The sequence below is a fragment of the Eublepharis macularius genome, chromosome 17 (assembly GCF_028583425.1).
Source record: "Eublepharis macularius isolate TG4126 chromosome 17, MPM_Emac_v1.0, whole genome shotgun sequence".
Lineage (NCBI taxonomy): Eukaryota > Metazoa > Chordata > Lepidosauria > Squamata > Eublepharidae > Eublepharis > Eublepharis macularius.
The window spans coordinates 4,386,399-4,411,429 of record NC_072806.1 but is presented as its reverse complement, the minus strand read 5'-3'; the positions used below and the strand labels follow the sequence as shown (position 1 = coordinate 4,411,429).

Here is a 25,031-nt window from a genome sequence, read left to right as displayed (position 1 = left end):
CAGGGAAGCCCCTCTTCACTCTTGCACTCTCACAAGATAAGCTTGGCTACCTTTGCACATGTTTGTTCATTTGAGCTGAAGATAAGTTTCTAGTCCACATTGTGTAAGGATCTGCCAAGAATCTTCCTCAAAGACTCCCCTGGTTTAGAAAAGCTTTATTGGAAAGTTCTAATATCATGATCTTACGAAGAACAATGGTCAGGAATGAAGCACAATCACATTTCATAAGCATATATCATTCACAAGTTAACATTCCCCCCCCCCCCGCCCCACAAGTGAGGACACAGAGTTCAAGGTTCTTTCCCAGCAGCTAGGAACCAGCATAGAGCAGAACCACAAGTGACAAAAGGCACAGATTGGACACTTGTCAGCTTCCCTCAAGTTTTGATGGGAAATGTAGGCAGCTTGGCGGAATGTTGGACAAGGGACAGTTGAAAAGTCCGTTGGACAGCAGTCGGAGAGCCAAGCTGCAAGACCAGGATGCCTACATTTCCCATCAAAACCTGAGGGAAGCTGACAAGTGTCCAATCTGTGCCTTTTGTCACTTGTGGTTCTGCTCATAGTCTAAGAGAGGTAACTTTAGAGAGAATTCACATCCTGGGAGAGGTGAGAACCACAACTGCAACAGATAAACATAACATCACAACTTCTAGCTCCCCCCACCCCAAGATATGGGTATGGCAAGATGCTGCCATCAACTTGACACATTGCTGTAGAAGAAAGGTTGGATAATCTTCTTGCACAATCAGTTTGGTGTAGTGGTTAAGAGCGCGGGATCCTAATCTGGAGAGCCGGGTTTGATTCCCCACTCCTCCAGCTGGGAGACCTTGGGTCAGTCACAGCTCTCTCAGCTCTCTCAGCCCCACCCGCCTCACAGGGTGTTTTGTTGTGGGGATAATAATAACACACTTTGTAAACTGCTCTGAGTGGGTGTTAAGTCATCCTGAAGGGTGGTATATAAATTGAATGTTATTATTATTATTATATTGCAGTTCCTTCCATGGATATTATATGTTGTGCTATAATCTGATACTGGAAGATGCCAGACTGGACATGATGTTTGAAGCGGACTTGGGAATCCAATGAGTTGGTGTTTCCCTCGCTTCCCGGAGGGCACCTAAGAATTGCCATGTGGTGTTTTTCCCTTCCTGTTGCCATGCAGGGGACCAGGAGACGGGCGAGACAGAAGTCACAGGCGTTCCGACGATAGAGAGAGCGACTTGCTATAACACCCCGCTGGGGTGCTGCTCTGATGGCAAAACGGCTGCTGCCGACGCGGAGGGAAGCAACTGCCCAGGTGAATACGCATTCTCGGTTTTGTAGCACTTCAGGGTGTGCTGAAAGCGCAAAAGCGACTCAACCCAGGGACATATTCAAACTGGTTTCCAGTCCGTTTAATACTCAGGCACTCCCAACCCAGGAACTCTGGGGATCGTAGCTTTGCATAAGGGGCACAGACTTCTCACAAAGAACATTTCTTAAACCCACAGAGATAGGAAACCATCTGTGGCTGGATCCCTGAACATCAAACTTGCAGCTGTGTTTTTGGCATATGGGGAAACTCTTCTACCCTGTGCCTCTGTGTGCAACTCTGCTCCGTTTGTCTGTTTGCTTGTTTTTAAATTAGATTTTTATCTCAGCCTTCCTCCAGAGGGCTCAAGGTGGCACACCCTCTAGCCCTTTTTTACCCTCACATCAACCCTGTGAGGTAGGTTAGGCTTGACGATAGCAACTGTCCCCAGCTCACTCCGTGGCCTTCCTAGCGGAGTGAGGGTTTGAGAAAGGTCTCCCTGAGCCACGCAATCCCCATTGCATCTGCTGGTTCTCCTTGTGTGGAGGCATATTTTTCTTGGCCGCCCTGCAGTGCACGGAACCCCCAAAATCAGTTGCCCTCAAAATCAGTTTCAAACCTGTTTGGTGCTGAACAAGGAACTCTAGAGGTTGCAGTTCCATAACAGGGCCCAACTCTGCAATTCCCAGGGTTGCCCAAGCCGTGTTTGTGAAATCTTTTTCAAACTAGTTTAAATTTACACACTGCAGATGTTTTTGGGACCTCTGTGGGATATTCAGCTGTTCTTGTGTCTGTGGATGCACTTCCACTTACAACACACACACAAACGTTTCTTCCTGTGTAGGGGGGCTTTTGCTCCCCCACCCCTTTTCCCCCTTCCCGTCTTCTTGTACCCCTCTTCCTCCTTGGCTACCCTGTCTCCCCATCTCAGTGGCTTCTTGGGCTACCTTATTTTAATTGTGACTCTCAGTGGCTTGAAAGGAGAACACCCCATCTCTTCCTTTCTCCATAGAAAAAAAAATCTCCTCCATCTCGTAGTCCAAGCTAGAATTTAAAGGTGACCACTTTTTAAAAGAAACGGATACGGAGTAACGAAAATACCTCTGAACATGTACAGAGTGCCTTTCCCCCTTCTGAATGGAGACAGCCAGTCCTCCTCTGACCCAGGCAGTGCTAAATAGCAGGGGCTTTCTTGTAAATCAGGTTGCCAGCCCTCCCATACCGCCTCAGCCCCTCTTTTTTGAAAAATTAAGCATTTCCCTCAACTCTTTAATTGGTCGGTACTGTAGCCAGGATAAGACCAGCGGGTGCTTCGTCCCATCCGGCCCATGACTTCACTCCATGTGAGGTTTTTTTCCCCGATGAGGCACTTTTGGCACAACTGCTTCCACTTAAAGAAATACACAGATGGGAGTGAAACGCTTTGGGTTAAAATCCATTGGTAGCAGCTGGTGCCATCCCAGCCAGGATTGTCCCTGGCTCAGAGTGAATTTTTCAAGAAACTATTCTTTTAAAAAAGCGGGACAGAGTGTTCGTTCTATGTAGAGAAGAGCTTCCGAACTTCAAAAATACTAGTTTTTATACCGCTTACATAATATGACATATTAGAGGAGCTGTGGGTCAGTCGTAGAACATCTGCTTGGCATGTAGAAGGTCCCGGTTCAGTCGCCAGCGTCTCCCGTTAAAAGGATGCTGGTGATGCGAAAGGCTTCAAAGTGTGACCCTGGAGAACAGCTGCCAATCAGAGCAGACAATACTGACGTCGATAGAGCAGCATTCTGATTCTGTATAAGGCAGTTTCATGTGTTAATGTGACACCAGTGGAAATGCCCGTTGGCGGTGTCAAGAGCATTCTGAGAACATGTGGACATTTTCTTGTGAGCAAGTTTTTTGAACATGCGCAGAACTCCTTGAGCGTTGCTGTTTCTCTTGCCTGTACTTTGGACACAACGGTCTCCACTGCCCCTTCCCAGAATTCTTTCCTCCTCGTTCTTGCAGTTTCTTGGGTGGGAGGGATTCAGTGAGAGACGTGGTAGCCATTTTCACCTCCTCCTTGTTCCCTTTCCTCGGGTGGGGGTGGGGGTGGGGGGGTCTCCCTGTTTTGCATGCAAGCATCCAAGCCTTTGTATTTGACATGTGTCTTACTTCTAGCTAACCGTCTTTCTCTTGTTACTCAGCCAGTCCAGGAAGGCCACCATCCAAGGTGGATCTTGGAGGAAGCCGTATGGTAAACCCTGCCCATTCTAAAGCCTGGCCTCTTCACCATATCGACCTGCCACGTTTTGGCATTTTCAGAACACTAACCTTTCATGGCACTTCCCTAACCCATCCAAACTAACCCCAAACTCTGGTATTATCAACATGCCGCCATCTTGCTGCTTCTTTTCCCCTGCCAAGGGACTGAACACTCTATTTTGTTTTTGGGTTGTTTTTGCTATGAAAAATGCAAAAAAAAAATCTTATTCCTTCTGGACTCCCTTCTCTAACTAGTTTATAAGACCTTTCTTTCCCCGACTTATCTCTTCCGGGACTCTCCCATTCTTGCAGCGACCAAAGTGTTCCAGGGAATCCTCATCTTAGAAGAGGTGGAAGGACAAGAGCTCTTCTACACTCCCGAGATGGCCGACCCCAAATCGGAACTCTTCGGGGAAACTGCCAGGAGCATTGAAAGCGCGGTGAGCACCAGTACAACAATCCCGGAGCCTTTGGCATTTAAACTTTGGCAGGATGAGTGGGGTCACCAGAGACACCTGGAAAGGGATGGTAATAGGAACAGTGGCTGCCAGCATCAAATCATAGATATAATGGTAAAGTGGACGGCTTGTGCTCATTGCTCGGCTGCAAATCAGCACTCCACGGGTTTGAATCCCACTCCTACCACGAGCTGAGTAGGTGGCCTTGGGTAAGCCACCCCTCTCAGCCCCAGCTCCCCAGCTGTATTGTGGGGATAATAATAATGCTAACTTGTTCAGCACTCTGGGTGAGGCACTAATTTGTCTAGAAGAGTGGTATATAAGCGCAATTGTTGTTACAAAAGTAGGATGCCCAGGCCAGCTGCAGATAAAGGTTTCTACATTCTCTCTAGGGATTCCCCAAACATGCAGAAAAACATAGCTTTGTAAATTAACTAGAAAGAAAAAACTCAACTCTCCCCGCACCCAAGGCCTGCAAAAGCCCTTCGCCTATTGAGGACTGAGCATGCTGTAGGAGACACAAAATGCTGAGAGCGGCTGGGATCACGTTAAAGGAGAAAAGCGGCGGGAGAAATTGGCTCATTCAGGGTACTGAGAGCGTATGGACTCATAAGCCGATTTTGGGAGGGGGTGGATTTGCCAAAGATTCCCACGAACACAATTCTTTGCGGCATCCCAGCTTGTAAATCGATTGTAATACTGAACTTCATGCCCAACTGTCGATTGGTAGGGCAGCAAAGCACCTGTTACTTAATTAAGGGAACTGCCCGGATGTGCAGGAAAAAATAGATTTTTAAAACGAAAAAAATCTAAAAAATAAGCCTCGGATAAAGACTGAGCTTACATGAGGAGGCATGGAATGGTGAGGGCAGGATTCGGGTCCAGTAGCACCTTCAAGACGAACCAGATTTCCAGGGTATGAGCTTTCGAGAGTCAGAGCACCCCTCGTCAGATACATGGAGCCTTTTCCCACTTTTTACTCTCGAAAGCTCATACCCTGGAAATCTGGTTCGTCTTGAAGGTGCTACTGGACCCGAATCTTGCCCTTCTACTGCAGACCAACACAGCTAACTTCCTGAAACTATCTTACTGGTAAGGTTAGTTGAGTATAACTTAAAAGAGCAAAACCAGAGGAAATGGAGTGGGTGGGAATTGACCCACAGCCTCCTAAGAGGGATGGGGAGATTTGATGGGGCGGGGGGGGGTGGCTTCCAATCTTTTTTTCCTCCAGCCGTTCCTTGCCAGGCCTCTAGCTTGTTATGAATAACGAATGATAACAACAACAATAATGGCTAAGACCTTTAAGAAAACGGAAGGGGGTCAAACAGATTGCGGATCGTGGGAGACAGTGAGGCTGGGAGACTGTGAAATTAAGCTTCAAAATATACAGACAAAAATTGTTGGGAGGGGTGAAGGATTTGGGGTGCCCTTGGCTTTTGTGGTGGGCTGCGGTATCCCCCGTCTCTCCTAGCCTTGTTCCATTGCAAGCAGAAGCAGGGCCAATTATTCCAAATAAGGATATTATTTTTATGTATTTATGAAGCTCCTAAAGCTGCTAAGTGTTGTATAAAATTGAAAACTAAAGCATACCCAGCAGGCTTACAATCAAAATGTTTAAAAAAGACCTATTAGAGAGGAAAGGAACAAAAATCAAAAGGAAATCATACCAAAAACCGGTCAAGTAAATGAGTCTTCCGGAAGAAACTTGAATGCAAAAGCCAATGAAGAGTGCTGACTTTGCAGATACCTTGGTCAGGATAAGGGCTTTTTTTCTGGGAAAAGAGGTGGTGGAACTCAGTGGGTTGCCCTCGGAGAAAATGGTCACATGGCTGGTGGCCCCGCCCCCTGATCTCCAGACAGAGGGGAGTTGAGATTGCCCTCCATGGAGGGCCATCAAAAGTCCCCTCTGTCTGGAGATCAGGGGGCGGGGCCACCAGCCATGTGACCATTTTTAAGAGGTTCCAGAACTCCGTTGCCCCGCATTCCTGCTGAAAAAAAGCCCTGCCTCTGGTGGAGTTCTGGAGAACCTGAACAGCTGCATGCTCGTTTGTTATTGGTTCATTGGTGGCTTTTGTGCTTGGCTTGATTGAGTGATATGGCAAGGTTCCGGCTTGATTGTCCAAAGGTCAACCGACCACTCCATATACCATCCCTCTTTTTGTTAAGATGGCACAAAAGACTGTCCTGCAATGATAGTGACTGAACAGCTCTCTCCTCTTCGAGTGCTGTCCTGCCAGTTGGTTTGTTTTTGGACTCGATTCAGCCTTGTATAGGAATCTGTGTAACGTGCCATAAAAGACATTCCCTAAACCTTTTGTCTCCCCCTTTCTTCCTTTCTTCCCCCTCCTGGATCTCAGCTGGACGAGCTTTTCCGCAATTCTGATGTAAAGAAGGACTTCAAGAGCATCCGGGTGCGAGATCTGGGCCAGAGCAATGCTGTGCGCGTCATCGTCGAATCCCACTTTGACCCAAGTGAGCATTTCCACCGGCAGGCACACAGCTCCGTTTGGGCAGGATTGGGCTGACCCAGACTGCTGCAGTTGGCTTCTGCCAATTTGGGGATATTTAATCAAGGCTGTGCGTATATCACAATTCTGCAGGAACCAGAAAACCCATACGCTGTGGTACTGAATCCACAATTCCACTTCCTGAAAAAAACATAGCTTTCATTTAAAATCAAAGACACACCAAGTTTCTAACCCCATGCCTGCAATAGAGAGAGAAAATGTGAACAGTTCTTTCTAAATCTCACGCATCTGAGAGGTGTCTCAATGAGCCAAATTTGCAAAATGGAGGCAAGTCATAACACTGAAGTTTTCCTGGCACTCCATCCTAGATTCTGAATGTGGCGAAATTGTCACATCAGTGACTGGCGATGGGGTTAATGATATGAGCATGATACAAAATGCTCATGTTGGCAGAGATATTGTTGGGGATGTTGTGTAAGGAGTAACGACGGTGCAATAGCAAGAGTTGTAGCTTGATTCTGGCTGCCAAGGGGGGAGACTTGCAGTGGGGGGGGGATGCAATTCTGGGGCTTCTGAGCACCCACAAATCTGAGCAGGTGATGTGATTTGTTTTCACATGTGGTTTTGGACAGTGCCTGTTTGTGTATAGCAAAGTCTTTGCCCTACTGCTGGCACTGGGGCTGTGTGCAGCTCCAGCCCATTTCCATTCCTTGCTGCCGTCTGGTTGCCATCCCACAGAGGTGAAATTGACAGAGCTTCAGGGAGCCAAGATAACATTAACAACTGATCTCCGCCAGCTCTGTCTTTTTAAACTACGCTTCCCGGCCAACATTGTATCTCCCTACACTAGAGTGTCTCCTTGTAAGACGTCTTGTGTAGAGAGACAGTCTGCAGCTCTCCAGAGTTTCGGACGAGAGGTGACTTTCCCTGTCCTGGTGCTTTGAGATGCTTCGAACCAGGATGAATTTGGGTCCAGTCACTGTCTCTCAGCCTAGCCTACCTTACAGAGTTGTTGTGAATTAAGACTGGGAAAGCAAGAGCCATGTTTGCTGCCCTGAGCTGTGCCTGAAGAGTTTCTTGACCCAAGCAGGGGCTTGTACAAAGGTCTCCATAGTCTGACTCCAGCATTCTCACCTTTACATGACACTGACTCGTGTTGTTGAATCAACAGGCCGCAGGAGAGGCACAGACAGGCAGAAAACTCTGAGAGCAAAGGGGCCCACTGCAAGCCTCAGCCACTTGTGAAACGCAAGCCCCCAAAGCACTTTATTCTCCCCCGCCCCCAATTTTTTAAAACCAGTCCTCTCCAGATATGTCTTTTGTTCAGCAAAATGCATCAAGCACGGCAGGGGGAGGTCTGTAGCTGGAACAGAGCTCTTCTTGGGCTCTCAATCTTTTTCTCTTTTTCCCCCTGCGTGAGATGGGTTATGAAAGGGGTTGATTCTCACGGATGGCATAAAAAACGGGAAGATGGTTCGGCAGCCTTATTCTTACCCTTCCTTCTTTTGCTTGGGTGTTTGCAGCCACCACCTACACAGCTGCCGACATCCAGAGGGCCCTTTTGAAGCAGATCAAAGCCTCCAAGAAGAAGACCATCTTGGTGAAACGGCCACAGCAGGAGAACATCCGATTCATGGACTTTGGTGCGTTTTCCCCATATTCGCTTCTCTTTCTTCTTGTCCCTCCCTCTTTCTGCCTCGGCTGTACTTTTGTTTTGGCCTTCAAAGGAGGACTCAGCCTGGCTCTGCACAAGCCGAGAACCTATCAAAAATCTCTCATTGCCACATTGTCCTATCCCTTCTTGCCAAGCCTCTTTACCTTGAAGAGACAATGCCATTTGTAAGCAAGACAAGTTTCTGTTCCATCGAGGTTAAGCTTTATCCAGACTTTGCAACCACAGACTTTCTTTTGGATGGGTTGAAGGAAGCAGTCCGCATCACAGTTCCTCCCGCCCTTTTGATTTCCAGCTGGGTCTGGGATGGATAGTGGCCCACCAAGCCCCAACAAGTTCTCCTGTCACATGCAGGGCTTTTTTCCAGCTGGAACGCAGTGGAATGGAGTTCCGGAACTTCTTGAAAATGGTCACATGGCCGGTGGCCCCGCCCCCTGATCTCCAGACACAGGGGAGTTTAGATTGCCCTCCAAGGGCAATCTCAACTCCCCTCTGTCTGGAGACCAGGGGGCGGGGCCACCAGCCATGCGACCATTTTCTCCAAGGGCAACCCACTGAGTTCCACCACCTTTTTCCCCAGAAAAAAAGCCCTGGTCACATGTGATGACTCACTTGTGAACCTATGAGGCTGCCTAATACTGAGTCGAGCCTATCAGGCTTTCCAGCTCAGTAGTGTCTCCTCTGACTCCATAGGGTCTCGGGCGAAAAACCGTCTTTACCGGCACCGTTGAACAGATTTAGCTGGGGATCCCAAAGGCCACTCCTGTGCTTAGTTTGCAAGAGGGATTTGCTCATAGTTGAAAATGTGCCCCATAAGGTCGGAGCATGCATCTTTAACTGTGGTGCTGTTCACAAATTGTTAAAGGGATTGACAGTCAGACCTGAGTACAATACTGGTTCCAGAAAGTTTCAAACTTAGATGTTTGCCAACATGCATGAAGTACCCCAGCAGATCACGAGAGCAGGGCCGTATTAACCCATGGCCAGGCCCTAGGCTTTCAGGTATTTCGGGGGCCCTTCAGCAGTCTTTCACCCCACTACAGCTAACAGCCTGACCCCTGGTATCTAGGTACTAGACCGCACTACATAGCCTTCTATCCATTCTCCTGAAGAATTCTATTCACAATTTTTAAAAATATTTTTATTGCACGAGTCTTCAGGAAAGCACATTTGGGGAGGTACAATTGTTCAATACTGTAATATTTTCAATAACATTTTTATTATTTATTAAAAGATATATAATTTATGGATAATTTTCTTAATGTAAGAGACAATTTGTTTCCCTTCAATAAAGAAGCAGTTAATGATCTTATTAATAGAGGTTATATGAGAGAATCAATTAATTGTAATTTATGTGGGGGTATGCCTCAGCCAAAAAAATTGACAGACCCCCTAGTCCCTCCGGGGCCCCTAGGCTTCGGCCTAGTCAGCCTTATGAATAATACGGCCCTGACCTAGGCTTCGGCCTAATCAGCCTTATGAATAATATGGCCCTGACCTAGGCTTCGGCCTAGTCAGCCTTATGAATAATACGGCCCTGACCTAGGCTTCGGCATAATCAGCCTTATGAATAATATGGCCCTGATCTAGGCTTCGGCCTAGTCAGCCTTAGGAATAATACAGCCCTGCACGAGAGAATTCTTAGTTTCCACCCTTTACTTTGCCAAGGTTAAACTAACTCAACACGAGCCTTTGTGCCTTGCCTGTATCTCCTGGAACTCGGGTGTCCCTCCAGTGCTCAGGAGTTCCACCATTGCGATTCAGCTCCTGAAAGCTCTCTTTTTTGATTTGCCCTAGACTGGATCCCCCAGCTTTTCACCACCACCACCACTACCACAACAGCCACCACCATGGCACCGCCTGCTGCCACCACCCGCCGGTTCACCACCACTGCTGCCCCCCGGGCTCTATACCCAGGGAGAGCCAGTAAACCAGCCGGGGCAGCCACCACCAAGAGACCTGTCACTACGGTGCCAGCCACGACTGCCAGAAAGAAGCCCACGCACCCGCCTCCCACAAAGAAGCCCGCCCGGCCTTGTGATTCTCACCCTTGCCTGCATGGCGGCACGTGTGAGGATGATGGCCAAGACTTCACCTGCAGCTGCCCAGCCGGGAAGGGAGGAGCGGTCTGTGAAAAATGTAAGTGGTTGTTGGACCACCGTGGAGATAAAAATATTGATGTTGTTGCATGAACATCGGAGGCGCATTTCAAGCAAGCACTTTAGGAAGGGGCCGCCTTTCCCTGTATGATATGACATTTTTCGAATGAGTGGGGCAACAGAAGCAGATAGGAAAACCTCCTGGTTGAGTTTTTCAAAGATCAGGTAGTTGTCTTGCCTGCGAGGCAGCTGTTCCAGAAACAGCTTATACCACAACACGACAAAGGAAACTGTATCCCCCTTGTTCATCTTCTGCTACAATTTTGTCCACTATAGGTTACTGCTCATCTTATACTCTGAGTTGTATAGGAAGGGGCTATGTCTCATATAAGTGTTTTCCATTTGCATCCCCCTGCCTCCCATTATGAAAACATCTCTTCACGTTTTGAACATTTGCCTCTCTGCCCTGTCCTCAACAGCCATAAGATACTTCATCCCTAGCTTTGGTGGGAAATCCTACTTGGCATTCAAGACGATGAAGGCTTACCACACGGTGCGCATCGCCATGGAATTCCGGGCCTCCGATCTCAGCGGGCTGCTCTTATACAACGGGCAGAATCGTGGCAAGGATTTTATCTCTCTGGCGCTGGTGAATGGCTTTGTGGAGCTCAGGTGAGTTTCTTTGTTGGCTCCTTGGCCCGCAGGTAAGCCCGTAACGGAAGAAAAGGCTGCCTTTGCAAGGGAGCTTTGTTCACCGGCTCCCCTTTCCTCTGACGGTTGGTCGGTGACACGCTGAAGGATATTCCATTGATCTGAACCACAGACTGTTGTGCTTGTAGGTTTACATGCTGTGTTGCAGTTTTTTGTTTTGTTATTAGAAAATTACAAAAAAACTACAAATTCTACTCTTACAATTAAATTCCAAACAACATCAACAGCTCTTGTTTAACACTCTCCAAAGGTTTAATTTTGTTCCAGAATTCAACAAAGGTTGCCATGTTGTAGAAATGTTTCTTCTGAGTGTAATTTCCCATTTCACAGATGTTTCTGCATAGTCAGTTGGCTCATTAACATCATATTCCAAACTCCGCTAGTCCATTAATCAGTTCCCAGTAATGTATTTTGCTTCCAGGGCTTAGACAACAACATTCAGGCAGTGACCAACAGATTTTTCCCCCCAACAGGACAACGCATTCTTTCCTACCTAACTTGTATGTGTGTCCCAGAAGATACAACATGGGACTGTAAGAAACTGAATAGCCAGCTACTTATTATTTATTTAAAACATTTTTATTCCATCTTTCCTTTCGAAAGAGATCTCCAGGGTGGCTTGCAATAAGAAATGTTTTTTTATAAAAAAGAACGATCCATACCCAGGCCAAAAAAAGAGCCTCTTCTAAAGCCAAAACAAAACAAAGCCAGTTTTAAACCTAAAAGGTTCCTCATATATAAGAAACGTAACGTCGAGCAGATAGATCAGCTAAATCTGGAAAGCAAAAATCAGAGGTAAGGTTACCAGCTCAACGGCTAGAACCAGAGGTGGGAGTACGGAAAGGGGGGGAATGACGCTGTACCAGCTTTTCCACATAACTTCTGGCACCGAATATCCGGAAGGGATGTCATGTTGCCAACCTAATGTCAATGCAATGCTCTAGGGTTTGGCCAGGAAGAGTTTTGATCAGATCCTAGAGTGCCGCATGGATATCACACCAGCAATGTGATGTCACTTCCAGGTATTTGCTGGGAAGTGATGTCACGCTGCTGGCGTAGTGCCATTTTAAAGAGTTTTTTCCTCCCACTGGTCTTCAGTGGGCTGGCAAGCAATGGAGGGCAAGAGAGAGGGAAACTGGGAGGTCTCCCTAAGCAGAGGGAGCCTATCGGGAAAGAAGCATTTTCACTTTCTGTTTCCTACTTGTTACTTTTTGGTTTTGCCACCGCTCCTGAACATTTTTCTTCCTGCAGTTTTGTCATGCGCTGTTTTGAAGTTTCATTGCGATTCACTTGTCCTGTTAGTGAGGCTGAGGAGGGATCTTTTAAATCCATCATGAGCAGACAGGGCTTGCAAAATGAGCCAATTAAGCTCATGTGGTTAATCGGCGTAAGGCCTTCTGCTCTTGGGCTGTGCTTGGCGTGCAATAGGCTATGACTGCTTCTAGCAGAGAATGTGCTACCGGAAGGAGTAGGGTTGCCAACTCCAGACTGAGAGCAGTTAGCTGTGTTAGTCTGTAGTAGCTAAATCTTTTTTTTTAATTTTTATTGGATGGGTCATTATACAAATATAAAAACAGTTAACTTTCCATCATATTATAATACCCCCCACCCTTCCCCACCCTTTCCCGTTGACTTCCGACAGTTTTCCATTCCCTTTATTACCTCTTAGATAAAATCTTAATCAAACTAAACTCTATATAAAATAATAATACCTATCTAATGATAAATACCATTATCTAACATTCCATATCTTTTAGTACTATCTATTAATAGTATCCAATAACCTACAATATAATATGCCCCCTATATTAATAGCTATATACTAGTCTGTAGTAGCTAAATCGAAAAGAGTCCAGTAGCACCTTTAAGACTAACCAACTTTATTGTAGCATAAGCTTTCGAGAACCACAGCTCTTTGTCAGATGCAACTTTATTGTAGCATAAGCTTTCGAGAACCACAGCTCTCTTTGTCAGAGGCATCTGATGATGCCTCTGACGAAGAGAGCTGTGGTTCTCGAAAGCTTATGCTACAGTAAAGTTGGTTAGTCTTAAAGGTGCTACTGGACTCTTTTCGATTCAACTCCAGATAGGGAAATGCCCAGAGACTTTGGTCGTGGAGGCACCTCAGAGGGTATAATGCCATAGAGCCCCCCCTTCCAAAGCAGCCATTTCTTCCAGGGGAACTGATATCTGTAGTCAGGAGTTCTCCAGGCTCCATCTGGAGGTAGGCAACCCTATGAAGAAGAGAAGTGTGGGGGGGGGGGGAGGTTCATCACCCCACTGAAAAGCTCTCATTTGCTTAACTGGTATCTAGGAGAGCCTGTTTGGTGTAGTGGTTAAGAGCGGCAGGACTCTAATCTGGAGAGCCAGGTTTGATTCCCCACTCCTCCACTTGAAGCCAGCTGGCTGACCTTGAGTCACTCAGTCGAGAGCGGCAGGACTCTAATCTGGAGAGCCAGGTTTGATTTCCCGCTCCTCCACTTGAAGCCAGCTGGCTGACCTTGAGTCACTCAGTCGAGAGCGGCACGACTCTAATCTGGAGATCCAGGTTTGATTCCCCACTCCTCCACTTGAAGCCAGCTGGCTGACCTTGAGTCACTCAGTCGAGAGCGGCAGGACTCTAATCTGGAGAGCCAGGTTTGATTCCCCACTCCTCCACTTGAAGCCAGCTGGCTGACCTTGAGTCACTCAGTCGAGAGCGGCAGGACTCTAATCTGGAGATCCAGGTTTGATTCCCCACTCCTCCACTTGAAGCCAGCTGGCTGACGAGTCACTCAGTCGAGAGCGGCAGGACTCTAATCTGGAGATCCAGGTTTGATTCCCCACTCCTCCACTTGAAGCCAGCTGGCTGACCTTGAGTCACTCAGTCGAGAGCGGCAGGACTCTAATCTGGAGAGCCAGGTTTGATTCCCCACTCCTCCACTTGAAGCCAGCTGGCTGACCTTGAGTCACTCAGTCGAGAGCGGCAGGACTCTAATCTGGAGAGCCAGGTTTGATTCCCCACTCCTCCACTTGAAGCCAGCTGGCTGACCTTGAGTCACTCAGTCGAGAGCGGCAGGACTCTAATCTGGAGAGCCAGGTTTGATTCCCCACTCCTCCACTTGAAGCCAGCTGGGTGTTCTGGGGTCAGTCAAGCTTCTCAGAGCTCTCTCAGCCCCACCCACCTCACAGGGTGTTTTGTTGTGGGGGTAATAATAACATACTTTGTAAACTGCTCTGAGTGGGTGTTAAGGTGTCCTGAAGGGCAGTATATAAATCGAATGTTGTTGTTGTTGTTGTTGTTGTTGTTACCTAGCAACTTACACTCATCCAGTGAACTGATGAGGTCTTCTTCGTGCCTTTCTTTCCTTCCATGGAGATAGATCAAGATGAGTAGCTGTGTTTGTCTGTAGCAGTAGAAAAGAGCAAGAGTCCAGTAGCACCTATAAGACTAACAAAATTTGTGGTAGGGTAGGAGCTTTTGTGAGTCATGACTCACTTCTTCAGATACAGCTAGAATGTGAGTCCAGTCTGTCCTTATATCTTGGAGAGTGGAGTGATTTCAGATGGCAACTCTTGCTGTTTTGTCTGGGGACAGCCCTGGACTCAGGGCACTATCCACTGCCCCCAAAGGGTCTGAGTTCCTGGGTGCAGCCAGGGTGACAGAAGACTTCCCCAAGTGTCTTTCCAATCTGAGGCCTGGAGAGCCCGGGTACAGGGCATCATGGACAGAGACCCAGCCACATCCCTAACAGAGGAGACATTTCTCAGTTATTAAGCTTCCTGTTCACTCACTTTCACCTCTGCTTGCAATGGTCAACCATCTCTTCTGTATTCTTCTCTGCTCCATTCAGGTTCAACACCGGTTCTGGGACTGGTGTGATTACCAGCAGAGTGCCTGTTGAGCCTGGCAGGTGGCACCAGCTGGTGGTGAACCGGAACCGAAGGAACGGCATGCTGTCCGTGGATGGGGAGCCCCATGTGAACGGCGAGAGTCCCAGCGGCACGGATGGGCTGAATCTCGATACGGACCTCTTTGTGGGAGGGGCCCCGGAAGACCAAACAGCTGCGTGAGTAATAGGCAGGGTTTTCTGGCGAGGGCATTCTGGAACCTTTGTGATAGATGGTTGCAGAAGACTTACTTTGCTTCCTTGGAGAAAAGGATTGTAACCATTCTCTGCTCTTTGGGGCATCTCCGTATAGCGGATTGCAGAACTGTGAACCTCAGTTCCAGGAATGTCCAAAAAATTAGGCATGTAAAATGCTTTTTTTTAAAAAAAAAAAAAAAAGACATCTTCCAGCCTTCAGGACCAACTTGAATCAAAACTGATCCCCCACAACCTCTTTCTCATGCCAGAATTTAAGAAACTGTTTTATACTAAGCCAGATCCCATATTGTCTAGTCTAAGTGACAGCAGATCTCCAGGGTCTCAAGAAGGGAACCCTGATACCCAAGTTCCTTCTCACTGGATATTGCAGAAACTGAGCTTATAAACTTCATTTATAGTCCGTCTTTCTCACTGAGACTCAAGGCGGATTACAAAATATACAAAGCAATTCAACTAGATAGCAAAGACCGTCCAGTTAATGGTGTGGTAGGACTAGAATTACAGTACTGGAAATCAATGTGAACTAAACTGTTGCAGTCTCCTGAGGACATAAGAGTAGCCCTGTTAGAGTAAAAGTGTAAGAGGAGCTGTGCTGGATCAGACCCATGGTTCATCTAGTCCAGCATTCTGTTTCAGAGTGGCCCACCAGATGCCCCCAGAAGGCCTCCAAGCAGGATTACACAGGCCAAGGGCTCCCCCTGTCGTTGACCCCCCCATCCAGAGAGCTACTGCCTCTGAACATGGACGTTTTATTTTGCCACTGTGGCAAAATAACAGCCGTAGAGACACATTTCCTCCATAACTTTGTCTAACTCCCTTGTAACCACCACTCTTTTCTGCAGCAGTGAATCCCGCAAGTTAATTACTCTTAGAAGGGAAAAGTACTTACTTCCGTCTGTCCTGAATATATGCCACCCATTATTTTCATTGTATGCCTCCAACTTACTAGAATATTATGCGGGGTAGGGGGGGGAGGCAAAGTTGACTTCTGGTCACTTTCCCACACCAGGCATAACTAGATAAATCTCTGTCATCTTCTCCCCCTTTTTCTGTAAGCAAGTGATTCGCAACACTTTTTGAAGGGAAGCCCACCATGTTTGAGATCCTTTTCTAACCCTTTTCTGCTCTTCAGGACAAGCTAGCAAAGTAAATCAGTGTTACTCCCTCCAGCATACAGCACATATCTCATATCAGTTAACCCTGAACAAAGTTCTCTTTTAATGTTAATGTTTAGTATTTATATATAATAGCACTACTGGGCAATCCAGTTTTTAGAGCCATTTTGCACATTAAGCAGAAACAAACTCAAATTTACCATCAAGCTAATACCTATTGAATAATCACAACCTGCTTAGAGACCTCTGAGGTTGGTAGAAGGAGCCCCATGAGCAGAGAACGTGACTACTGGAAGCAGAATGTGGCTTCTGGATGCAGAACGTGGCTTCCTAATGCAAAATATGGCTTCTGGATGCAGAACGTGGCTTCCTAATGCAAAATATGGCTTCTGGACGCAGACTGTGGCTCCCGGACAGACTTCAGTGTCAAATGCTACCTGGACACCCATCCGTCCTGCCCTCTTACCCTCTCCTTTTGCCCCTGTCCCAGGGTGGCTGAACGTACCTCGGTCACTTCCGGCCTGAAAGGCTGCATCCGCCTGCTGGATGTCAACAACCAGATGTACGACCTGCGGGAGAAGGGCAGCGATGTGCTATACGGGAGCGGAGTGGGCGAATGCGGCAACAACCCTTGTCATCCCAACCCGTGCCACCACGGTGGCCTCTGCCGTGTCAAGGAGGCGGAGATGTTCCATTGCGAGTGCCTCAATGGCTATACAGGTTGGCGGAAGGAAGTGATATTCATTTGCTAGTTTCATGTAGCGTTCATTTAGTTGAAGTGCATTTCTTTCAAACATTTATATTCCCTGCTTTATATCCTGAGCCGTTCCATATTCTGCATCCTGTGTGAATTCTACCGGCCAGGGGATCCAGAGCATAGGCTCCGATATAACCCGTTCAGACACCCACCCTCACCAAAGGTTAGCTGACTCGTGAATCCCCCTGTTTTCTTCTCTCCCCTTAGGACCAACCTGCGCTGATGAGAGAAACCCCTGTGATCCCAACCCCTGCCATGTGTCTGCCACCTGCCTCGTCCTGCCGGAAGGGGGTGCGAAGTGCGAATGCCCCATGGGGCGAGAAGGGGAGTTCTGTGAGACAGGTAAGCTGGGCCAAAGTCCGGCACATTTTATTAATTCAAGCATTTGTATCCCCCCACCCCACAATATTGTAATGCCGTTTTTCCCTAGTCCACCAGGGATTCTCACGGCAACTGAGCAATCGCTATAATGATGCTAAAGCCATCAGATCATAATCCTGTGATAAATAATAGGCATTTGTTAAAAACACAAATCATTCAAAACGAGCATTGGCACAGTGAGAAACAGCAGAATAAGAAAAGCATTAGCGGCAGTTAAATAGCAGAATTCCTGTCCTGGAGCTAAGGAAGAGCCATTCGAAGGACTAGCATTAGAGAGGAGTTTTTTCTTTTCCTTGTGTAAAACTAGAATTTATGGGTGGCCAAAGAAGTCAATGGGAAGTTGCTTCAGGACGGTAGAAAGGAAGCAATTCTTTCCTGAACGAGCTACTTGGGGGGTTCCCGGTCTCAGGCCAATGGCCAGTAGCTTAGCCAGACTTAAAAGAGGATTAGACAAATTCAGGGAGGGCACCTCCCTCAGTGACTGCATCACAGAGGGTATCTCCATCTTGGGGGCTAAATGGAACTTCCACGTTCAGAAGCAGCGTACCTCGGAATGCCAGTTCCTGAGCAACAACAACTTTAGCCTCCACGCTCTTCTTCTGGTAGCATCTGGAATCAGGATGCGGGATCCGATAGACTTTTGGTGTGATCCAGCAGGGCTCTTTTTACGCTAGGAGGATGAAGTCAAAAACTTCCCTTTCTAGGATGAATGGCGCTGCCACCTTTCTTGGAGCAGGCCTTGGCCAAACCCAGCAACACGTGGCCTTCCAATACTACCTTCCCTGCTTCCTTCACTGTCCCCCTTCTCTCCTCTCACCTAGTCACAGAGCTCGACCAGACGCTGCCCTTCCTGCCAGAATTCAACGGATTCTCTTACCTGGAGTTGAAAGGTCTCCAAACTTTCGTGCCTGATCTACAGTACGTTGATTCATTTTCTTTTCATGTGTCACCTGTAAAGAAAGGTTTAGTATTTAGTCGGGTCTAGGGCTGCAAGGAGTTGCACCATCTTAGACGGAAAGGAGGAGGAGACTGTTTTTTACAATCTGGTACCCTTTTATCTATGGTCTAGAAAAGGGGCAGCCAGTATTGAAAGGTTGAGGGTTGCTTTATTTATTATCCAAAAGCAACGGTAGTTTAACGGGCCCCGTGCATTTCTGTCAGCTGAGGTTTGGCTTCTCGTACCATGCTTGTGTGTGCCGTCTGGTAGATGAGCAACGGAGACAGGACTGTCACAGTTGTGGCACCTTGATTGTAGGCAGGGCTTTTTTTCAGCTGGAACACGGTGGAATGGAGTTCCGGAACCTCTTGAAAATGGTCACATGGCTGGTGGCCCCGCCCCCTGATCTCCAGACAGAGGGGAGTTGAGATTGCCCTCCGTGCCGCTCAGCGGCACGGAGGGCAATCTCAACTCCCCTCTGTCTGGAGATCAGGGGGGCGGGGCCACCAGCCATGTGACCATTTTCTCCGAGGGCAACCCACTGAGTTCCGCCACCTCTTTCCCCAGAAAAAAAGCCCTGATTGTAGGAATCCCTCTCTCCCTAAAGCAGTTTGCTTGGTGCCAAGCTCCTTAATCTTTGCGTTTAATGTTTGCTTTTTCCTACACCTGACGTTGAGTTTGACCTTCTGTCTCCCAGATAATTTGGTGGCCCTGAACTCTGCAGTCTGTTACCCTAGATAGCTGGGTTTATTTCTGATCTTGCTAAGGGTTTTCTGATTGTCAGGGTGGGTTTTTTTTTTGCATTTTTATTGATAGTTGGAAACCCAACTTGGGATGAAAAGGTGAGAGTTTAAATGTTCTAACTGGTTAATTAATTATGTAGTAAATATATGACTTTCTATACAAGAGGGTCATAGATCCAGAGGAGTTAGCCGTGTTAGTCTGTAGTTGCAAAATAGTAGAGTCCATAGTCCAGTAGCACTTTAAGACTAACCATCTTTGTTGTAGCATAAGCTTTCAAGAACCACAGCTCTCTTCGTCAGATGCTGCAATAAAGTTAATTAATCTTAAAGGTGCTACTGGACTCTATGCAAGGGGGACTTCTGAAGTGAGTGAAAAATCAAAATTAATGCCATTAACACTTCATGCAACATCTTAACCAGATGTTAAGTCTGATCTCAGAAGACATTAAAGATTTGAATAAAGAGGAAAAAAACTCCACCAAACCTTTTTAAAACAAAACATTCAGATCCTGGGTTGCCTCAAAATTCAGCAACCAGCTGGTTCTACAGTCTTGAGGCGACAGTGAGAAAAGAAGTCCTAGACTACCTGCGTGATATTTTGTTAAGCCACTAACCCGGGGGTCCCCAACCTTTCTGAACCTGCAGGCAGCTTTGGAATTCTGCTCAGTGTAATTGGCACAGCCACAAAATGGCTGCCACAAAATGGCAGCTTCCTTTCCATCACACAACGGAGATCCTTGTGTTGTGGTGGCAGCTGCTGTGAAAGGCACATTTTTAAAAATTAGCGCAGCCAATCAAATCTCCAGTGGCCAATCAGAAGCCTTGTTTGGCAAAAGCCCCATCCGGCTATGCCCGCTTTCTAAAAACACTTGGTGAGTGGTGGTTGCCCAGGTGCCCACAGGCACCATGTTGGGGAACCCTGCATTAACCAATCACCTTCTGGAGCTCTTAATGAGCGGTAGGGAATCCGTTATTAGGATTGACTAAACAGAGACCAGGCCTCCATGATGATCGCTCAGTAACAGTTTTAAAATATAATGAGGGTGGGGTTAGACATACTTAATTATGTTTGGTGTGAAAAGATGTTGGGTTGCCCTAATGGCTCCAGAGACAGAGATTCAAGGGCCCCTTTCCCTTTGAAAATATAATGGCCAGCAGTAATTTGCCTCTGTCTCTAGCCCCTGTTGGGAACCTTGTTTGGCAAAGAGCAGATTTTAGGAGTGTGTAGTGAAAGCCCAAGTGTTGCCTGTTGGCTGTGGATTCCCCCTTAGGCAGAAGCCCACCCTTAAGTGTAAGACAGCCATTCCCATCTAGATCAAAGTCCCCTTTGTCACTTCCTAGGATTTTTAGTTAGAGGAAATTTTATTTTGTTTATGTTATTTAAAGTCTGCCTTTCTCACTTGGACTCTAGACAGATTACCCAGTGTAAGTCAATACGATCAGTGGCTGGGACATTCTGTAAACAATGCAATCGAGTATCAGTAGCAGAAATTTGGAAAACTAGCATAAATCTGAATACAGAGCTGAAAAGAAAACATAAGCAATTCGACATGGCGTATCGAACAACATAGAAACTACCTAGTAGGAGCAAACTTATAGCAACAGAAAATAACGGCGTTCACAGTCAATATCTCTGAAACATAATCACGGAGAGTTGTAACTTAGTAATGTTGCCCCTTCCAGGGGCCTCAGGGATTCCTGGTAGGAATGCAGAAATGCCGGGGGGGGGGGCGCAGGATAGGATTCTCGGGTGCTTTTTTTGCTGCTGGGACCCCCTCTGGCACCAGGGGGATTCCACTAAAATGACACAGCTCAGTTGCTGTCACTTGGAAGCCACAGCTGAAGTTTAGCCATCTTACTTATTAGGGACAAGATGACCATGGAAATTGTGTTCCTGACCAAGTCCCCCAGCGGCATGATCTTCTACAATGGGCAGAAAACAGACGGCAGAGGGGACTTCATCTCCCTGGCCCTGCACGACGGCTACCTGGAGTACAGATATGACCTTGGCAAAGGCGCGGCTGTGATCAAGTAAGAACTGCTTGCTTTGGGGGGGGGGGCACACCACGGGATGGACTTAGCCAGGGCTGTGTCTCTTCTCTGAGGGGTGGACTGTGTATTGCAGGACAGGATGTAGCATCCTGAGAATCTCTTTCTCTTGGAAGTAGGGGGGATAACAAGCTCCTGGTCCTCATGGCTACCAAGATGAGGCCTATGCTGTGATTGGTGAAATCTTGATGTACATGAGGGGATGGTAGAGTCCTGAAATAGTATGCTGGGCTGCACCGTTTCATCCTTCAAGTGAGGGATACCGCTTTTGAATGCTCATTTGTCTTAAACCCAAACTTCTCTGCAGGAGAAAAACTAACAAAAGAGGGAGAAAAGCTCTACCGGCTGTCTCCTGGCTATGCTAGCATTCTTCTTGCAATTTTGGTATAATTTAAGAGCACATTCAAATATATGATCCCCCACCTGCAGGCTGAAGTGGTACCTTCAATCTGCTACCCATCCCATCTCCACCCTTGTTTTGCCAGTTATGTAGATCCAATTTTAGCCACAGTGCTGGAGAGAACATGATTTCCAATGGTCAGAGTGTGGGGGGGGGGGTTTGGAAGGAGGATTGGAAGCCTTCTAAAAGTTTAAGTAGAAAAGAGCAAGAGTCCATATCCATATCCATCTGGAGAAACCATGCAGTTCCTTCATGCATATGTACAACAATTGTTTTCTTGGAATAACCACTCCGAGATGATATAACCCTCTGAATTGGAGTAAACGAATTCGGCAGTATTCCCCTTTTCTCCTCTCCCTCACTCTGTCTCCTACACTCACCATGCCCTTCCCAGGAGCAAGGAGCCAGTACTACTCAACATCTGGATCAATGTCTTGCTGGAGAGAAACGGGCGCAAAGGAGTAATGCGGATCAACAATGGTGAACGGATCATGGGGGAGTCTCCGGTAAGTGGGTGCATCCTCTGAAACCTTTGGGCATCCTTTGGGGGTTGGACTAGAGGACCCTAGAGGACCCTTCCAACCCTGTGTGTGGTTCTATGAAACCAGGATGGCGAAGGGCCTTTTTTCTCTCAAATGGGTTACGGTGGCTTTTTGCTGGCAGCAGAGCAAGTGAAGGCCAACGTCAAAGATTAGGCCGTATTATCTCTTCAGCTCAGACAAGCCTTGCTAGACTTCGGGACCTTTGCTGAGATCTCCCTAACCAACCCAAACCATTGAATTTATGGTTTTTCAGACCTTAATAAGAGTCCTGGCGTAGCAGACCATCTATCTAGCTGAGCATTGTATTTCCAAGCTCCATGGGTCTCTGAGAAGCTCACAAACGGGGCATGAAGTCAGGAGTCCTTCCCTTGGTTTGTTCTCGGTATATTCAGAGAGACACTGCCTCGGATGTGAAAAGTCTGCACTGTCTTGTGTCCCTGGATTTCATAAACTAATTACTCAGAGTGAAGGAACATTTTCTTTTTGCCTGCCCTGATTTAGTTTTGGTGGGTGACCCTCTCCAAGAGGTCTAGCACTTGGAGAGTGGCGATAAACAAATTCTTAACCCCCCCCCCCTCTCAAAACTAAAAAACTCCAAACATTTTAGTGTGTCGTCCAGCTCCTTAGTCATTCTGGTTGCTCCTTTTTTGGTACCTTTCCCATCTCTATTTTATCCCTCCCTGCTTAAGAGCACCATTCTCTCTCCCGCCCCGTTCCCTCGCCATGTAAACAGACCATGTCCCTTAAAATCTTCCCAGAACCCATTTGCAACAGCCCAGGGTTTCTTTGGCGCACAGATCAGTGTGAAAAGTATTCCCTGAAGGCAGAGAGTTTGAAAACCATAAAGCCACGCCGGTTCCGCATTTCAGTTGGCTGGCCTGGACTCTTGTCCTCGAACAAGCCAATAATGTTAGACAAGGCAAGTTCTTCTCCTTTTTAAGCTGGACGGTGGCGGGGGGGGGGGGGGGAGGGACAGGCCTTGGAAGCAGAGCTGAAGCAAAAAGAGAAATGACAAAATGCGCCACAAAGGGGAACGAGGATGCCTGTGGCTTGTGTTTGATCTTTTACATGAGCTCCTTTTTCTGCTCTTCCAAGCTTCTTCTGGCTTTAAAGTTACTTTTTCTAAAAGAAGCAGCAGCGGCACGTCTACCAGAGGCAGGCAGGCCCCCTCCTTCCTTCTCTCCCTCCCCAGCTGCTCCATTCTGTGCCTTCTGTCTCTCAATTGCCCACTAACAAGGGTATGGGTTGGAGCTTGGTTCTATGTGACGGTGCACTGATCTCTGTTTTCTCTCTCTCTCTCTCTCTCTTTCTTTTTTGATACCCGTTTTTGTATCTTCCTTTCCCCCTCCCCTCTCCTTTTCTCCCCGCTGTCTGGATTTCAGAAATCCCGTAAGGTAAAGATAAGTATTACGGTCCTTTCTTCCATTTCACCCGACACTGACGCATCCTCTCTCTTTCTCCACTCCTCCATCCAGTAACCTATTCATCGTCTTCGCCCACCTGCACTTTCCATCTTACAAAGTCGCCCGCTTTTGTTTTGTTCCGTTGTGTTAGAACAGATGCTTTATTTCAGCAGTTTTCTTCCTTCTTTTTCCCCCCCTTGCATTTCAACAAGTTGAGTCATTTTCCATTTGTAATGTCATTGAGCATTAGATAGCCTTTTAACGCGAATGGTGGTGGTTGGGGAGTAACGCAGTTACTCGGGGCCAGAGGTGCTATTAATGGGAAAGGTGGCTGGGGGTGGGGGTGCTGTATGAAAAATGGTGGGTGGACTTACAAGAATTTTTTGTTTGGTTTCAATTATGTATGAGCTGCACTCTCCATGGAAATGTTCACCCAACAAACTCCAAATCCCATTTTACAAAATGCAGAACATCAGTAAATAAAAAGTAGCAGGTAAAACCACGCTAACTAGAAACAACAGCTGTAACCAAACGCCTTGGTGAGGAACGAAGTCTTCACCAGGTGCATAAAGCTTAACAGATCAGGCACCAGGCAAATCACTGCAGGGAAGCTCCTATGATTGTGGTGCTACCACACAAAAGACCCTGCCTCTGGTCACCCTTTCTCTTGCCAGTGGAAGGTGGCCTCTGGGGCTGTGGCAGGAACACCACAAAGTTGTTTTACGCACCCACACCACTTTGCCCAGTAGTCTCTCAAAGGACTAAGGAAGGAATCCTTCCTGCTCTACCGCTGTTGCATCCCTCTTTTAAACTTAGATGGGTGGTTTGTTGCCCGCTCACGCTCACCTCCTTCCTTCGCTGCTGTCTTCTTGCTCTGAGAGTACTGGCAAGCAACTTGCTCCGGTTTGCTCATGTACTTTGTTTATCATCCACCTTTCTCAGTGAGAGTCAAGGCAGATTACAGAATTAGAAGACAATGCAGTAACAGCAATGCAATAAAAAGTATTATTTATATTGCACCAGTGCAAACAAAAACTGGGCCGAATCCACACTACCGTTGTTCTTGCGGCAGTTTTTCACTTCTGCAGCGCCATTCCTTCATCTGTTCACATGCATCGTCTCCAAAGCCGTCATTAATTCGCCATGGCGTCGCCACAGCCCATTGCACTTTCGCCGCGGGTTATCTTTTGATGAATAACTGCCCTCCGTTGAATTCCGAGCCTCTCTTGACCCGCCTCCCAATTGTCCCCACCCCTTTTTTTAAAAAATAAGAGTACCGTGTCGATATGGCGACATCTCATCATATTAATCTTATTTTAAAAAAGCGGGCAGACCTCAAATATCAGAGGAACAATTTCATATGTTAATTCAATTTATATATTGGGGGGGGGGCATCCACATGATACTGAAATCATGGCTCATGTTATGCCCCGACACGGACTGTGCCGACAAGTTAGGCACAGATTTCAATTTTCCAAAGACAAAATGAAGCTCTGCTGTGAGATGCTGCTGTAGGTGATCGTGACTGCTCACCCATTCCCGGATGATTTCAACCAGCATGCAGGCTGTGATGTTCCTAGCGCTCATCGTAAGTGTCTCGGGTGATTTTTTAAAATATATTATCTTAATGGTGTCGTTGTACCATTGAACCAGGATGCTTACTCGTCGATATAGCGTCAATT

The 25,031-nt window shown here is 47.2% G+C and overlaps 1 protein-coding gene across 1 annotated transcript in view; it reads left to right on the top strand.

The window, feature by feature from the left end:
• Window positions 1-25,031, top strand: part of AGRN (agrin) — a 297,229-nt gene that overhangs the window by 256,142 nt on the left and 16,056 nt on the right. Inside the window, exons 19-30 of the mRNA XM_055001300.1 lie at window positions 1,163-1,297; window positions 3,839-3,966; window positions 6,342-6,456; window positions 7,976-8,095; window positions 9,922-10,263; window positions 10,703-10,895; window positions 14,768-14,983; window positions 16,628-16,857; window positions 17,102-17,236; window positions 18,097-18,193; window positions 20,822-20,986; window positions 21,799-21,910. Coding sequence (XP_054857275.1) covers window positions 1,163-1,297; window positions 3,839-3,966; window positions 6,342-6,456; window positions 7,976-8,095; window positions 9,922-10,263; window positions 10,703-10,895; window positions 14,768-14,983; window positions 16,628-16,857; window positions 17,102-17,236; window positions 18,097-18,193; window positions 20,822-20,986; window positions 21,799-21,910 — 1,988 coding nt within the window. The remainder of the gene's footprint in view (window positions 1-1,162; window positions 1,298-3,838; window positions 3,967-6,341; window positions 6,457-7,975; window positions 8,096-9,921; window positions 10,264-10,702; window positions 10,896-14,767; window positions 14,984-16,627; window positions 16,858-17,101; window positions 17,237-18,096; window positions 18,194-20,821; window positions 20,987-21,798; window positions 21,911-25,031) is intronic.